The 17,745-nt window shown below is 38.5% G+C and overlaps 1 protein-coding gene across 4 annotated transcripts in view; it reads right to left on the minus strand.

The window, feature by feature from the left end:
* The window catches only part of pus7 (pseudouridine synthase 7), a 60,077-nt gene that overhangs the window by 8,114 nt on the left and 34,218 nt on the right, over positions 1-17,745 (minus strand). The window contains exons 7-15 of one of the 4 annotated variants that reach the window (XR_015761099.1): positions 16,489-16,566; positions 14,778-14,906; positions 11,669-11,794; positions 5,840-5,901; positions 5,562-5,722; positions 5,009-5,135; positions 3,930-4,031; positions 759-846; positions 192-322 (exon numbers count right to left, since the gene is read on the minus strand). Coding sequence is in view for 2 of the 4 variants with exons in the window: in XM_087999500.1 (XP_087855626.1) it covers positions 193-322; positions 3,930-4,031; positions 5,009-5,135; positions 5,562-5,722; positions 5,840-5,901; positions 11,669-11,794; positions 14,778-14,906; positions 16,489-16,566 (915 nt within the window). In the remaining 2 variants the exon portion in view is untranslated. Of the gene's footprint in view, positions 1-191; positions 323-758; positions 850-3,929; positions 4,032-5,008; positions 5,136-5,561; positions 5,723-5,839; positions 5,902-11,668; positions 11,795-14,777; positions 14,907-16,488; positions 16,567-17,745 lie in introns of those variants that run through there. The other 3 variants (XR_015761098.1, XM_087999499.1, XM_087999500.1) reach the window with 3 other exon arrangements.

Raw genomic sequence — 17,745 nt, forward strand, 5'->3', positions numbered from 1 at the left:
CCACAAAAAACTTAGTGGCACACAAAACGTACAAAGTCAAATGCATATGTGATGATTATGTTTAATGTAGAAGGGAATATCAACATCATTCATCTTAAACATAATGAATAAATACTAACACGAATCAGCATTAATACTTGAATAAATACTAGCTCTAATCAGCATTTGTGTACTTTTTAAATAAATACTCACCAAGTGACATTCTGAGGGCGAATAATGATCTTCCTGTATGCTCCTGATAAGGAATAATCTCTAATCTTGTGTTTCATATTATTTATATCTAAGCCATCTGCAGCCATCATTTCTTCGTAAGCCTTGCCAACTTAAAATAAACAAACACAGACACAAACAATTATTATAAATAGCCATTTATGTATTATATAAATGTTCCATATTATGTAAATATCAGTAATTATTGTATAGAACAATGCAAATTCAAAAAATGTTCAGAAGCCAGAAATCATTGTAAAAGAACACAATCCCAAATGTGAAAGTAAAACAAGGATGTAGTAAATATTTCTTTGGAGAATTTTTAAAAGTTAACTTTAAATCTATGGCATGCAGACAGACAATAAACAGTATTGAGAGCAACTTTGTAAGATTAACTGATTAATTTTTCTATTTCTAAAACAAAACATTGAATAATGTTCCATCAAAATTCTAGAAAAACACAATAATCAAACTCTTGCTGGAAGAATATTGACACAATATTGACACAAGATCTCAAGTGAATTTAACAAAAAAAAAATGAAATCTACTCAGTTTGTTTTTCTTTGACTTTTAGAACTTCGCCAGCATTGTCCAGTAGTGCATACTGCCAAACATGTTAATCTGGTAAATATCCATCTGCTGAGCAAGAAGTAGGAGTCAGTCTGTCTTAAATGTAGGTTTTAGATTAGATTACATTAGATTAGATTACAGTGTGGAAACAGGCCCTTCGGCCCAACAAGTCCACACCGACCCGCCGAAGCGCAACCAAGTCATACCCCTACATTTACCCCGTACCTAACACTACGGGCAATTTAGTATGGCCAATTCACCTGACCTGCACATCTTTGGACTGTGGGAGGAAACCGGAGCACCCGGAGGAAACCCACGCAGACACGGGGAGAATGTGCAAACTCCACACAGTCAGTCGCCTGAGGCGGGAATTGAACCCAGGTCTCTGGCGCTGTGAGGCAGCAGTGCTAACCACTGTGCCACCGTGCCGCCCCTAATACACAGTACTCAGTACAGCACAAGTGCAGACTGCCTTTCTTATCTACAGATTGAATCCCCAATCAGATGGTAACTGGTTCCTAAACTCTTTTGAAGTTGACATAACAAATTTAGCTGTTTGTGGGTAAATCCACATGTGGCATGTGGGAATCTTTTAAAGGTAAATTGATTAGAGTTCAGGACCAGCATGTTCGTGTGAAAATGAAAAATAAAGATTCAGGAATTCTGGATGACGAGAAAAAGGAGGTTTACAAAAGGTTTAGGAAACTGAAGACAGACAGAGCCCTCAAAGAATACAAAGATAGCAGAAAAAAACTCAAACAAGGAATTAGGAGGGCAAAAAGGGGACATGAAATGCCTTTGGCAAACAGGATTAAGGAAAGTCCCAAGGTGTTATACATATAAGGAGCAAGAGAGTAGCTTGGGAGGGTTAGTTCCATTCAAGAACAAAGGAGGGAATTTATGGATTAAGCTGGAGAAAGAGGTTGAGCTCCTTAATGAACACTTTAAATCACAAGGAAGGACATGGTTTATGATGAGTCTTGGGAGGGGTATGTTGATATTCTGAGGTATGTCAATATGAGAAAAGGGGGTGGTGTGGAGTGTTTTGAAAAGCATTAAGGTAGATAAGTCTCCAGGACCTGATGGGATCTGTCCCAGAATGCTGAGGGAGGCAATTGAGAAATTGCTGTGGCCTTGTACAAAATCCCTGAATCCTCTTTAGTCACAGGAGATATCCCAGAGGACTGAGACTAACCAATGTTGCTCCTTCTTTTCAGAAGAGCAACAGGGATAATCTGAGAAATTATAGGAGAAGATTCTTAATGGTAGGATTTACTCACATTTGGAAAAATATGGATAGGCAGCATAGCTTTGTGCAGTGAAAGGCATGTCTTACAAACTGGGTTGAGTTTTTTGAGAAAGTGACAAGGATGATTGATGAGGGCAGGGCAGAAGATGTTGTCTAAATAAACTTTTGCAAGGAAAATGACAAGGTCCCTCATGGCAGGTTTTACAAAGGTGAAGTTACATGGGATCCACAGTGAGTTGGTAAAATGGATATACAACTGGATTGGTCATAGACAGAGAGTAGCAGTGGCCGATCAAGCTAACCTGCATACCTTTGGACTATAGGAGGAAACTGAAGCACCGGCGGAAACCCACATAGGCACAGGTAGAACATGCAAACTCCACACAGTCATCCAAAGCTAAACTGAATGCAGATGACACAAGGTTTGGGAAGCTGCAGTTATTGAGGAGGATCCAACAGCATATACAGTGGAAGCTCGATTAACCGAACGAGATGGGTAGGCACTATTTCAATCGGATAATCGATTCATTGGCTTTCCTCTGGGGCTCGGAGTTTTTTTTAAGTCTGCTCCCCATTCAGGAGACGAGACAGCAGTTTACTGCATGTGAGCCCCCGCACACATCCCCCACCGCGCGCACAGCTTTCATCTTTGCCCTCTGTAAGACAATGTTGGAGAGATTATCTGGGAAGGGGGGGGTGATGTTTAGGATACACGCCTGTGCAGAACTCCAGGGAAAGTGTGGGGAGAGAGAGGGCAGGAGGTCAGTCATTTGGATACAAAATATGTGATGTGTTGGAAAGATGCCTTTAATGTAATGTTTCTATCGGGTCCTCAAGATCTCCTTCAGATAACTGATATTCGGATAATCAAGGTTCCTCTGTAGATACGCTGGAGACTTGATTAGAGAAATGGCAGATAGAGTTTAATCTGGTCAAATGCAAAGTGATACATTTTTGGAAGATCTGATTCAGAAGGGAAGTATACAGTAGATGGCAGAACCCTTAGTTTACAGAGGAATCTAGGCATACAGGTCCACAGTTCCCTGAAAATAGTAAATACAAGTGGATAAGGTGGTCAAAAACGAATATGGCATGCTTGCCTTCATTGGTTGGGGCACAGAGTATAAACATTGACAAGTCATGTTACAGCTGTACAGAACTTTAGCTAGGCCATTTTTAGAATATTGTACACAGTTTTGGTTGCCTATGAGCAGGATATAGAGGTTTTGGAGAGGGTGCAAATGATTTACCAGTTGCAGAAAGTCTCAAAGCACACTAGTAGACAACTCAAGCTCACTCCCTAGGGACACCTGGGCATTGACATAACAATAGAAAAGAAGCAGGCAATCAGGGAAAAGTGCCCCCTCCATGTCTGTTGTCTATACATATAAATGGTCACATTTTTCAGGCCTAAGAACAGCCCTTAAGGAGTTCCTCCAACTTGTCTGAATTCCTCTGCACGAGTTGGCCAAAGATCAGGAGTTAAGGGTTGAAGTGCAACCCAAATTCTGAGACAGTCCTTTCAAATACTGAAATAGGGGCTGCAATCTGGCACAACCAGAGTACACATGAAACATGGACTTCTCAAAGAATGTACAGGTAGCCTGGAAGTCAATAAATCATTTTATATGCCATTGCACAGCATTGCTGCAATACCCTCCATGCCAAATCCCTGGTGATGAAAGGGACGACTCCCATATAGAGCACCTCCCACTGAGGATGAACACTCAAGACCAAAAACTCAGAATAAATCAACATCTGAACGTGTATTCTGGTTTGTTAGATCCATGTACTTCAATATATTGTATTATTGGGTTTGCCCTAAATACAACCTTCCTTCAACACTTGGCATGTTATACAAATTCATGTTAACTGAATAAAGCACCTGCTGATAACTTACTTTCATGTTTTGGATACAGAACATCAAATCCAGGCAAGGGCATCACTATGTCATGTATAGTATGTTTCTCCACATCAGAGTCCTCAATTGGAACTGCTGTCACTGAAAATCAACAAAACAGGCAGCTTTCGTCAGTCCTAAGCATGTTCTATAATATAATTTTAAATTAACATTTGTAGCAAACAATTTTCACTGATATTATATGTCATGTTCACATTGTTTGAATAAAGCTTTGACATTTTTAGATGAATGTGATTCCTGAATCTACCAGATTGAAAGAAGCAACACAATACAGGAGGTAACTTGAGTGCTTGGAATTCACATATTCATGCAGTATGTGTCAATCTTGTATGAGATCCAGTATAAAAGCTGCCAAAGCTGGCTTATGAGCTTAAATTGATGCATTAATAGGGCAGCACAGTGGCACATTGGTTAGCACTGCTGCCTCACAATGCCAGAGATGCAAATTCAATTCCAGCCTTGCGTGACTGTGTGAAGCTTGCACATTCTCCCCGTGTCTAGGTGGGTTTTGGATTGTGCTCCAGTTCCCTCCCGCAGTCCGAAGATTTGCAGGTTAGGTGAATTGGTCATATTAAATTGCTCCGTAGTGTCAAGGGATGTGCAGGCTAGGTTGAGTAGACATGATAAATGTGGGGTTATGGGATAGGGTGGGTCTTGGTGGGATGCTCTTTGGAGAGTCAGTGCAGACTCAATGGGCTGAATGGCCTATTTCTGCACTGCAGGGATTCTAGGATTCTGAGCCCTTTAAGTAGGAAACCAGCTGACTTTACCCTCTCTAGCCTAAGTGCAACTCTAGTCCCAGATTAATGTGTTCAGCTTGTGCTAAAGCATTAAATTCTGTGATGCTGTGTTCACTATCTTATAACAATTAACTGATTCGATGGTATTCTGTGCACATCAAGATTATTTGTACACTCAGTACTTCATCACTAACCTTACAGTACAAATTATGCAGTGAGTATTGTTATTCAGTCTCTAATTGTTAATTTGAAACAGGTACATGGTTAAGTTTGATAGGTTATAGTACAAATCCAACCAAAAAGGAATAGTCAATTTACCTCCTTTCAGTACCAAATCTCCTGGCACAGCTTTAAGTCCATATTCTTCAATCCTTTTGCTCACTATTTTATTCCACACATAGCTCTGATAACTGTGAATGTACATAAGTCGATTGTTTCTTGGAATCTGAAAATAAAGAAATGGTAAATCTAAATGACTTTTTCAAATCCCAAGCATTCAAAACCTAGATAGCCAAAGAATTTCAAAAGACAAAATGCTTTACTTCAAGTTTTTGAGTAGATTCAATTTAAATTGATACCTAAAGTTATTAATAATGAATATATACAATCTCTTCATGTTCACAGGCTTAATTTTCCTAGGTTGTTTTCACTGCAAGTGAAGAGAAGCTTTCAACAATTACATTAAGAACACAACAGATCATGACTATTCCTTCAGAACCTGGATAAAAATTAAATTTATATCAATCCTATTTAAACACAGCAAAATAATTCTTTGAATTTAAGTGGGTGACTAGGACTACATAAAATTTACAGCAGAGAAACTAGCACAACCAATGGTGGTCATGTTGCTTTCAAGTATGAATCAACTTACCATGCCAAATGCTGATGCAATGTTCTTCATTCCATATTTTGCCAGCCCTCGCAGTAACTGTCCTTCTACACACCTTTTCACTGGAAGCTTTTTCAGTGCAGCCTCAGGATCCTTGGTTTTAGCCCATTCTTCTCTACATTTCACAAGATAACCTCTCTCTGCTAAAGCAAGCCAGCAGTTACTTTGAAACATTTTATGAACTTTACCAAACAAATGCAGAAATTTTCTTTATTAAGATGATATTTGGTATTACTGGATATATATGTAACAATTCCTACCTCCAGGTCGAGGTTTTAGGATTAGATCCACAACTTCACTCCATTTGTTATGCAGAATTGCTCTAAACAATACAACCAGTTATGACAATCAAAATACATGTCCAACAAAACACAGAACAGGTCGTCATCTGCCTGAAAATAATGGCAAATGTAAGAGAAACGGAACAACATATTTTGAATTAATAATTGTAATTTTGTGTAATTTAAACATGTAAATCAGTTTCTTTCCCCCACCCAATTCTCACAGTAATGAAGGATGTTACAAGTGCAATAAAATCAATAATAATGATTGATGGTGCCACCAGTGTTTTTTTTAAATGGAATAGGAATTCAAACAGAACAGAATAAAAGGCCCTGAATCAACACAAACAATGTAGAATGCAACTGCAAATGTGTGGAGTTACTATGTCTACATAAGAAGTAAAAGTCTTCTGAAAACATACAACTCATGCAATCTCAGTGACGGAACCAAATTAGATTCTACACCAGTCTTCATAAATTGATACCAATTTAGATCACTCTCCTGATTTCTTCAAAACTAACACAGGTGAGACATTTGGCTGTCCATTGGATAACAGAATGATAAACACAAGTCTTAACATGTGAAAAGCTTCATGGAGAATTCAGCCAGCTTATTTCAGTCATTCCTATAATTGAGTTACAGGGTGACCTGGACAAGTTAGGTGAGTGGGCAGATGCGTGGCAGATGCAGTTTAATGTGGATAAATGTATGGTTATCCACTTCGGTAGCAAGAACAGGAAGGCAGACTACTACCTCAATGGAATCAATTTATGTAAAGGGGCAGTACAGAGAGATCTGGGTGTTCTTGTACACCAGTCAATGAAGGCAATCATGCAGGTACAGCAGGTAGTGAAGAAGGCTAATAGCATGCTGGCCTTCATAACAAGAGGGATTGAGTATACAAGCAAAGAGGTGCTTCTGCAGCTGTACAGGGCCCTGGTGAGACCACACCTGGAGTACTGTGTGCAGTTCTAGTCTCCAAGTTTGAGAAAAGACATTCTGGCTATTGAGGGAGTGCAGCGTAGGTTCACGAGGTCAATTCCTGGAATGGCAGGATTACCTTACACTGAAAGACTGAAGCGACTGGGCTTGTATGCCCTTGAGTTTCGAAGATTGAGAGGGGATCTGATTGAGACGTTTAAGATTATGAAAGGATTGGACACTCTGGCAGTAGGAAACATATTTCCACTGATGGGTGAGTGCCGAACCAGAGGACACAGCTTAAAAATACAGGGTAGACCATTTAGGACAGAGCTCAGGAGAAACTTCTTCACCCAGAGAGTGGTGGCTGTGTGGAATGCTCTGCCCCAGAGGGCAGTGGAGGCCCACTCTCTGGATTCATTTAAGAAAGAGTTGGATAGAGCTCTCAAAGATAGTGGAATCAAGGGTTATGGAGATAAGGCAGGAACAGGATACTGATTAGGAATGATCAGCCATGATTATATTGAATGGCGGTGCAGACTCAAAGGGCTGAATGGCCTACTCCTGCACCTATTATCTATTGTCTAACGAGTTGTTAATTAGCTGCATGGATGATTTAAAAGAGGTTCAGTACTCTAATGTGGTTTTAGAGAAAAATATACTGATAACAAAGAACAATACCCTAAAAATACTGGTGGACACAAGTATTTCGGCAAATTCTGAGGTGACAATTAGACCATACAATTGAGACTGTTGACGTACATAAGTGAGGCACAGCAGCTCCGAGAATCCTGAGTTTTGGTTTTGCAGGAGTAAAGCTCAAGAACACAAATTCAAACATTGCGAATAAAGGCCTCTTAAGGCGCCCCTGCCCATTTAAGGCTGACAAAACTTTGCACTGCATGACGATACAGAAGAGGTGACCTCTACACAATCTACAGTGAAAACAGAACAAACAACTGTTCATCTCAGTAAACAAATAGATGGATGGATTGTAAAGTGAACAATGCAGAAACAGAAGAAAGAAGTGCAACTTAGAGTGCTGAATTCAATGTTAAATTGAGTATAGGAAGAGGAAAAAAAGAGAGACAGACAGCAAGTTTAAAAAATAGTTTTAAATTTAAAACTATCTCCAACAATGATTAAAACCTGAAGGAAGGTAATTTCATTTTTGTAATAGGTAATTTCAATGCCAGAGAGGTTACTGGCATGAATTAATGTTTATCACATCATGAAAAAAGAATTTGGACTGAAATGGACAAGCTCAATATGAAACATGCAAATGCATGAAGTAGACACTATTCAAAACTTTTGAATGGGGAAGGTATAGATGGCACACTGGCTCAATGGTTAGCACTATTGCCTCACAGCACCAGGGATCCACATTCGATTCCAGCCTCAGGCGAATGTCTGCGTGGAGTTTGCACATTCTCCCCATATGTGCGTGGGTTTCTTCTGGGTGCTCCAGTTTTCTCCCACAATCCAAAGATGTGCAGGTTAGGTGAATTGGCAATGCTAAATTGGCCATAGTGTTCAGGACTGTGTAGGTTAGATGCATCAGTCAGGGTAAATGTAGGGGAATGGGTCTGGGTGGGTTAATCTTCGGTTGGTCGGTGTGGACTTGTTGGGCCTACGGGCCTGTTTCCACACTGTCGGGATTCTATATCTATAAATCTGCCCTCACCAGAGGCTCCTAAGGCATTAGCACATAAACAATGAATGTGATAAGCTTCATCATAATTTTGATGGCATTTTTAATGTAATGTTATTAATACACACTGGTGATCAAAGTTTTGGCTGAATTTTGATACAGTGCAAAACTACTCTGCAATTCGATGATGAACATCATTCTTGCTGTTGTTATTAATAATCAAATCAACAGGGATTAGAGCTTGTCATTATCTTTGAAAAGCAGTATATGAAGGGAGTTAGCAACCTCTCATCAGAACTGGTCAGAGAAACAGAATAGTGGCTTATAAAGTGTCTTAAGGATATTAGGTGACTCTTCATCCTGAACAGTGTTTACGTTTAATTATTTGAGGAATAGGGTGGAAACAGAAGATGTGTTGAAGAAAAGGTAGAAGATAAGGGGAGAAAAATGGGTGGAGGTGCTATAGCAAAGAAGGGAAAATTAAATTGGCATATGCTCATCAGGTTTAGTTTCTCAATTATAATGTGAAATATAACATTTCAGTATGAAACTAGTTTCATGCAAAGGGGAATATTTTGGCAGCATTACCATTAATTAAGATTTCAGAGTGATTTAATATTGATAAGGCAAAGGTTCATTAAATAAATCTATAATATTTGCTGCTATATTAAATATAAACAAAGATGAAAAAGTTACTTTCGTTCATTAACATTTTAGGTTCAAACAAAGATTAAGATCTAACATGACTGATTTTGCCTTCGCACCTCAGTCAGCAGCTCAAGCAGTCCACCAGAGATGTGATTACGATCTAGCTTGATCCTATCTTTCAATACTGCAATGAAGTTAATGCTAAATTACCAGAAGTGGCATTTTTGGAATTAGGTCTTACCTAATTATTCAGTTGAGCATATTCCACACCATTATCACTAAAATAAATTCTCTGGTCATTCATTTTACTGTGTTTTGTAAAACCTTACTGGTCACACCTTGGCTGCTACTTCTAGCTACACTTCAGAAGTTTAAGTTGGCATTTTGAGATGCCATAACAGCACATAATTGCTAAATAAATGCAAACTATTTTTGTTCACCTTTATTTTTGGCTATTATGGGCAGAACTGCTTCAAAAACATGCTCATTTAAAGCATATGACAGTCATTCAGGATGAGAGTTTGGTATGTTTAATTGTGAATCATCATTATTTTGAATGGGAACAGGGAAAGTACTATCTGAAACCTATAAACATTGACAGTTTCTGTGCCATCATAGTTCTTTAGATAAATAAGTACAAGCAAAGGCTGTTTGGTCCACTGTATTCACACTAGTCTGACGACACAAATTAAACTTTGCAGTTTTGACCCATAGCCTTGGAGGCTGTAGCATTGCAAGTGAATATCTAAGTACTGCTTCAAATATTATGAGAGATTCTGATTGAACCACCTTATCAGGCACTCTGTTCCAGACTCCCACAACCCTCAGGGTGAAAAACACTGAAACTCACCTCTCCCTTTAGCTCCTTAATTAAGTCTACCTCATTACACATCACCAAATCCAGAATGACCCATTCCCTACTGAGTTCCGCCACAAGCTACTCCAAAAGAAAACATCTCATAGACATTTCACGAATTCCTTTTCTGGGATCTGCTATCAACCTGACTTTCCCAGTCCACCTGCATATTGAAATCCCCATAATTATTGTAATAGTGTCTTTCAAAAATGCATTTTCTATCTCCTAATTTATTTTCCACCCCATGTCCTGACAATTGCTAGGTGGCCTGTACACAACTTCCATAACTCTTACTAACGAAGCAACTCCACTCCCTCCTTCGATAGAACACCTATCCTTGGATACTTAATTCCCAGCTCTAATCCCTTTGCAGCCATGTCTCTGTGAAGCCCACAACATCGTACCCACCAATTTCAATCTGCACTATAAGCTCATTTACCTTGTTTTGTATATTGCAGGCATTTAACACCCTCAGTCCTGCAGCGACCCTCTTCTCATAGTCGTCTCCTTTTTTTTGCTCTGCCTGTAATTAGATACCTGGCCCTTTCCATACTCTTTGTACTATTACTTGCTCTGGAAACTTTAAAGCCTAACAATTCTTTCCACACAGCTCAGGCTCTTCAGCCCAGACAGCGTTGTGGTAAATGCCCTCTACTGCAATCACATTATTCTTATATTGTGGTAACCAGAGCCACACATAGTACCCCAGTTATGCCCAAGCCAGTATTTAATATAGTTCAAGCAAATCCTTCTTGCTCTTGCATTCTATGCCTCAGCTACTAAAGGTAAGTAACCCAAATACCTTCTTAACCACCTTATTTACACTACCTGCTATCGTCAGGATTCTGTGGACATGCACATCAAGGTTTTTTTGATCTCCAGTACTTTCCAGGGAACTACCATTAGTAGTGTAATCACTTGTTAGCCCTCCACAAGTGCATTATTTTGAGGTTAAATTCCATTTGTCACTGTTCTACTCATTTGACCGATTTATTGATAGTCCCTGTAGTCATCTTCACTACCACTTCACCAATATTCAAGTCATCTACAAAATTACTCTTACGCATAACCTCTACACTTAAATCCAAATTGTTAATAGACACCGTAAAAAGCAAGGGCCCTAGCAATGAGCCCTGTGGAGCTCCGCTAGATAGAGACTTCCACTCATAGAAATAACCCTTCATCTTCACCCTCTGCTTCCTACTCTTAGCCAATTTTGGTTCCAATATTCAACTTTGCCTTGGATCCCATAGGCTATTACATACTTGTCAGTCTGAAAAGTTTATCATAAAGCAGTTATCCTTAATTTTTATGAGGGGCATGGATAGGATAAATAGACAAAGTCGGGGAGTCCAGAACTAGAGAGCATACGTTTAGGGTGAGGGGGAAAGATATAATAGAGACCTAAGGGGCAACGTTTTCACGCAGAGGGTGGTACGTGTATGGAATGAGCTGCCAGAGGATGTGGTGGAGGCTGGTACAATTGCAACATTTAAGAGGCATTTGGATGGGTATACGAATAGGAAGGGTTTGGAGGGATATGGGCCGGGTGCTGGCAGGTGGGACTAGATTGGGTTGGGATATCTGGTCGGCATGGACGGATTGGACCAAAGGGTCTGTTTCCATGCTGTACATCTCTATGACTCTATAATTAACCTCTGCTATATTTCAGAGCAGTGTGCTATATAGCACCATTTCTACAGTATTTAAGAAAAGGAAGATTTAACTTACTTTCCTACTTGATAAGTAGGAACTGCTGTTGTTCCAAATCTCTGCATTCCATAATAGTTTATAAATCCAACGTCCCTCAGTGAAGTCATTGCTTGCTCTACCTGTTCACTTGATCCAGTGATATTCCTAATAAATTACAAATAAAATCAATATAACTATTAAAGTTGTCCATGTCAAGTTGCAAAGATTAATGGGTAAAATTTGATTTTGTACAGAGAGGTAAATCATGCTAAAACCAAAATATACCAGTTCTAAACAAATCTTAATGCTTCACTTTGTCCTTTAACTGTTTATTCACAATTTAATACATTACTCAGCTGTTTTTGCTGCCAAATAAACAAAGCCTAATGCTGACTGTGCTTTTTGACTCCTCATTAATAAAGTTCAACTTTCAGACTTCTGAAATGCCATTGTATGCAAGTGTGAGATAAGCAACCATACCTGCAGAAAAACATGAACAATGACACATTTTATATTTCCAATTAAGACAGACTTACAGCGTGACATTTTTATTTTCTGCCTTCAGGGTTGTAGTTTTAACTTGTAGCTAATAAATAAAGTTAATAAGATTATAGTGAAACTATGCGAAAGTGAGGACTACAGATGCTGGAGATTAGAGTCAAGATTAGAGTGGTGCTGGAAATGCACAGCAGGTCAGGCAGCATCCAAGGAGCAGGAAAATCGATGTTTAGGGCAGGAGCCCTTCATCAGGAATGCTCATTCCTGATAAAGGGCTCCTGCCCAAATCATTGATTCTTCTGCTCCTCGGATGCTGCCTGACCTGCTGTGCATTTCCAGCACCACCCTAATCTTGACTATAGCGAAACTACGCCTATCTGAATACTGTACAAAAATAATAAGAACTTTGATACAAGATTATTTGTGGGTTTAAAATGGATATCCATACATTGTTATCGATCATTCTATTTAAATGGGAATGTAATTTCATTTGCAATCGTAATTTAATCTAAACTCAGTGAATTTTCTCTTTCGTAATTTAATGCTCTCAGAGATATACATAAATGCAGCACTGGCTCCATGAGAGAAGTTTGAGATGGATCTGACAAATAGCCATATAAAGGGAGATCTCCACCTGACAACTGTCACAAAAGTAGGCAGCAAGGCGAAACTACATTACCATCATCTCGTGACAAGTTAACAAGATATATCCCATTTTTTGAACTTCAACACAGGTAGGTGGCATATTGCACAACTTAGAACAAGTCATTATAATGAAGCAGACTTGCAGAACTCATAAGTTTTGAGACAACATTTAGCTTTAAATGTTGCCTGGAAGCAGCATAAGTGAACCTATGCTGTTATATCCAGAGCATTAGCCTTTGAAATACGATGTTTCCAATTAGTGGAATCATTATTAAACAGGGGAATGTGTCCAGGGTGCAATGAGAAGGATATTAGCAATGTACTCACATAAATTATGTTTAATTGTCTTTCTCATACTGTTCAGGAAGAGATCATGTTGTCTGCTCTCCCCTTCGCAGTTCCATTTTGTTTAAATTTAGGTGCCGAAAAGGTTCTCTCGTGAAACACCAATACAATAAACACCAAGTAATATTTCTACAGAGAGCTAACCTGTTTCATTCATAGTTATTGATTAGAAATGCCATTGAGAACTCCGCTCCAGATAACTCCAACTCCTCAAACAGATGGCAATCAAAGCAACAACAATATGATTGTTGAGAGACAATATTGGACAATTACTAGAAGTCACTAGCCAAGAAAGTGATGTGAATGGGAGCACTATTGAGAAAAGTATTAAGAAAACCAGGATGTAATAAAGTGGGTAAGAGTAATTATCTTACAAAAGTGAGAATAATACAATAGCTTAATGTTAGGCTTACCATGGAAATAAAAATGTCTAATAGATACATTCAACTTTACAATGGTAGATTTTAAAGCAATACGCTGAAGAAAATTGAATAAATAGTGCTATTAAAAGACAGCAAATGTAATACACTTTTCAGATGCCATACATAGAGTTTGGAACAAGTTTCTACTAATAGAGTGGAAGGGGTCAAGAAATTCATAAACCAAACCAACTATGAAGCACTCTGGATTAACTGAGTAATGTCAGAAATGACATTTATCGTAAATAAATGTAATAAGATTAGGGAAGAGAAGTAAAACAGGGAATGCAATGAAGTGAATGTGTAGGCCTTACGGCAGAACACAGGAAAAGAAATGATGGATTATTCACATAAACTAATAGTGCAATGTGAAGACATAGTAAAGAAAGCCAAGCAAATTGAGCAAATTCCAGAAGCTGGTAACGAGTCTAACGAATCTACAGGAATGGTCACATCTAGGACACAGTAGAATTCTGGTCATGTTACACAGCAAGGATTACAGAATTAAAATTTTGAATAGAAGGATATTCAGAGCAGAGTTGGTACAGAAAAGGGAAAGCAAATTGAAGTCTAGCCAGGGTAGCTGAGTAGCATGAGATAATGGACTCTACAGGGGAATAATGTACATCAATTGTATAAATGCTCAGGAACATTCCAAAATCAAAGGCACTACAAAAATCTGGTCTGGACAGACAGTTTAAAATTTTGTGTCACTTGATGTGATATTAATTATAAGACAAAGAAATCTCATAAATTTGGATTCCAAACAAATTTAGTGCTAAGTTCCATGACAACTATTTTACACAAATGGTAATGAATATATGGAAGCAACTGCCAGAGAATGCAGTTATTTTGGAAACATTTAATAAGGAATCAGTTGAGGTCTTGTGGGAGTGAGTAATTAAAAAGCATTAGTTTCTGGTATCAGCCAAATGGATTGTAGTATTTTCCTATCCTATTTACACCCAGCTTTCTATTTAAGTTTCCTTGTTTCTCTGCTGCTAATCTGTACCACAATCATGTGAATAATTCATAGCCAGATCTTTATTTGTAGAATAAAGCGATGTGACAATAAAGGGAATAAAAAGTGAAGCAATCTATAAGAGATTAACTATTAACATGCATAACATTTGAAATGGGAATGGTTTCCATGATACACAGTTCATTTTTCAAGAATATAACAAACATTAACGTACAAATTACAAATTAAATAGATTTTTCTTATTCCTTAAGACCCTTACCTCAGAACAACTGTAAAATGATTTCCTTGCAACTCACCCAACTTCAGGGGATATTTTTTATAACTGAAATTCCCTAGCTTGAAGTTCATTAAACATTTGTTAAGATGAGAAAGTCTCTCTGCTGTGATTCTGTGAAGAAATTCAAGCATATCACATTTGCATGACATTGGAAATTAATTCATTCTTGTCAGACTACATGATACCTCCTAAAACAAAGTTCAGGCTATAAAACTTGTGATTTCCATATAATTGAAATGACATCAGTTTGAAAATATGCAGGTCACAAATGTGGACTTGAACAAGTATCTAAAATGAAGACGCATTAATTCACACAACTGACCTCCTCAATGAAACATTTTATTCCCTTGGCTAGTAACCAATGAGGAGTAAATTTCTTCACCCACAGAATGGTAGGTCTGTGAAGGTTTAGTGATTGAGGCCAAAAGCTTTCAAGGAGTATCATATAATTCTTCACGTTAAAGGCATCAAAGGGTATGGGGAGAAAGCAGGGAAGTAAGTTGGATGATCAGCCATGATCATATTGAAACATGGAGCATGCTTGAAGGGCTAAAAGGCCTACTCCTGCTCCTATTTTCTATATTTATATGATTGTATGTAATCCACCAGTGTAAGTTGGAATCAACAATGCAAGGTGCTGAAAACAATTATAGGTGCTGTTAGCATGAATCAATGGTTGTGGTCCCTGATCCCATTAATAGAATTTAAACATAGCTGTTGAAGGCAACAAAATGGCCTGATGCAACCAGCACTGGCAGCTCAAAAGGTCATACATTAAATATTTCAAAAAGAATCAGTCCAATTTAATTGCAATACCTAGAATAAAGTGTAACTATACCATGGAAAATTTCTAAAAAGCAAACACTTTCAAGGTTTGGACAAAACAGCTTGTTACAAGTGCGTATCTAATCAGATATGCTGCTAGACTTGTTATGGACCAGGCCAGACTCCCTCAAAACATTTTTAAGAAGTTAGCCCAGATCCTAACTTTATATTTTCTTTGAGGCAAATGTAGGGTGGATATTCCAGGAATGATGCAGCTGGTCAAACCACTCAGCTTATAAAAAACACAATTTATTTAAACATTACGGATGAAATACGAACAAAAAAAAACAGAATTTAGAAAATCTTAACTTATTTGATAACCCAACCGACACAATATCGCAACTTAGTGAAGCTGTTCCAATCCCTGCAACATCCCATAAACACACCCCTTGGCAAAAGGTAAATTCAAACACAAGTTCTTACAGGCAGGTGTTTTCAGAGACAAAGTTCAAGCAAGACCTCTGTTGAAACATGGCACCTCTTTTCACTGTAGCTGCTTCTCTGAGTCCCCAGCAATTTTCTGACTTTTTGCTAAAACTAAACCAAACTTTTATATTCTGAACGGGGAGAACTGGCCACTTCCCTGCCGTTGTTCAAAGTAACCAATATCAGACAAATCGGCATCTCTGCCTTTACGAACCCTCTTGAAAAAAACTAAGGAAAACATAATTTTGTTAAAAGGGTCAGCATTGTCATATATCACTTGATCATTCTATGTAAAATCATAATTTCTGCCACATCAAAGTTTGGTTCACTATTTGTGGGTCTGTAAATTCTTCTCTCTACTGCCTTGACAGCCCAGAAAGGGTGAAGAATATATCAGAAAAATGATTCAGTGAGTACACACCACTTGTTTGGCAATACTTACTTTACAACTGCAATTTCTTGTACTGTTATAGCTCTCTTATCTTTGGTTCCCATGTAAGAAAATATATTTGGTTTTACTCTGCAGAAACATTAAACAGAAAAATACTTTAGATAGATAAACATGAACACTTAAAAGCATACAATATATTTTGAAAAAGGTGCCAAGCCTCGTAAATGCATAATTCTGGTCTGAAAGCCAACAGTTGAGGTTTGAGCTTGAGTTAAATACAGTAGAACTGAGAGACAACAAAACATGGAAAAGAATTAGTTCATAACTTCTAAACATGACTCCATAATGTTGCAGAAATCTACGTAAGCAGCACTGCAGTTAGAAATGGTAATCAAGTTAGGCAATGACCCATTGAAAAAACAGCAAGAGAATGAACTGACGAGTTATTTCAACAACTAAAGGAGCATTTCAAGGGAAGATAATGGCCTAATAATCTAAGAACTTAGGTATTGTTCTGGGGTCCTGGGTTCAACATCACAGCAGATAGCAGAATTTGAATTAAATAAAAAAAATTGGATTTACAAGTCTAAAGATGACCATGAAATCACTGTCGATTGTCATAAAAACCGATCTCATTCACTAGTGTCCTTTAGGTAAAGAGGCTGTTGTCCTTACCTGATCTGGCTTACATGTGACTCCACAGAAATGGGGCTCACTCTTAGCTATTTTCTGAAATGGCCTAGAAAGCTATTCAGTTGTATCCAAGGAAAACTAAAGATGGGCAATAACTGCCGGCCCAGTTTGCAAAGCCCCCACAACCCACGAGTGATTTTAAAAACTCCAAAATTGATCAGATTAGTTACAGAGGAGAAAGTGAGGTCTGCAGATGCTGGAGATCAGAGCTGGAAATGTGTTGCTGGAAAAGCGCAGCAGGTCAGGCAGCATCCAGGGAACAGGAGAATCAACGTTTCGGGCATAAGCCCTTCTTCAGGAGTTGAAGAAGGGCTTATGCCCGAAACGTTGATTCTCCTGTTCCCTGGATGCTGCCTGACCTGCTCCGCTTTTCCAGCAACACATTCCCAGCTCAGATTATTTACAGTGCTTGCAATCAAACGCTGAAGTTGCACGTTATCAAAATAATTACTTAACCAATGCATTTTACTGAACTTTCCATGGTAGCCTTGGAAAGGCTTTCCAAAATAGTCAAACATATCATACTGCCTGCAGGTGTACCACATAAACACATTGCCAGAGCATCAACACCAGTTGCCTCCTCCTCTCCTTTCCCTCCAGTCTTTATCTGCTTCC

This window comes from Chiloscyllium plagiosum, unplaced genomic scaffold (assembly GCF_037043375.1).
Source record: "Chiloscyllium plagiosum isolate Xiang-an unplaced genomic scaffold, Cpla_swu_hap1 HiC_scaffold_23, whole genome shotgun sequence".
Classification (NCBI taxonomy): Eukaryota; Metazoa; Chordata; class Chondrichthyes; order Orectolobiformes; family Hemiscylliidae; genus Chiloscyllium; species Chiloscyllium plagiosum.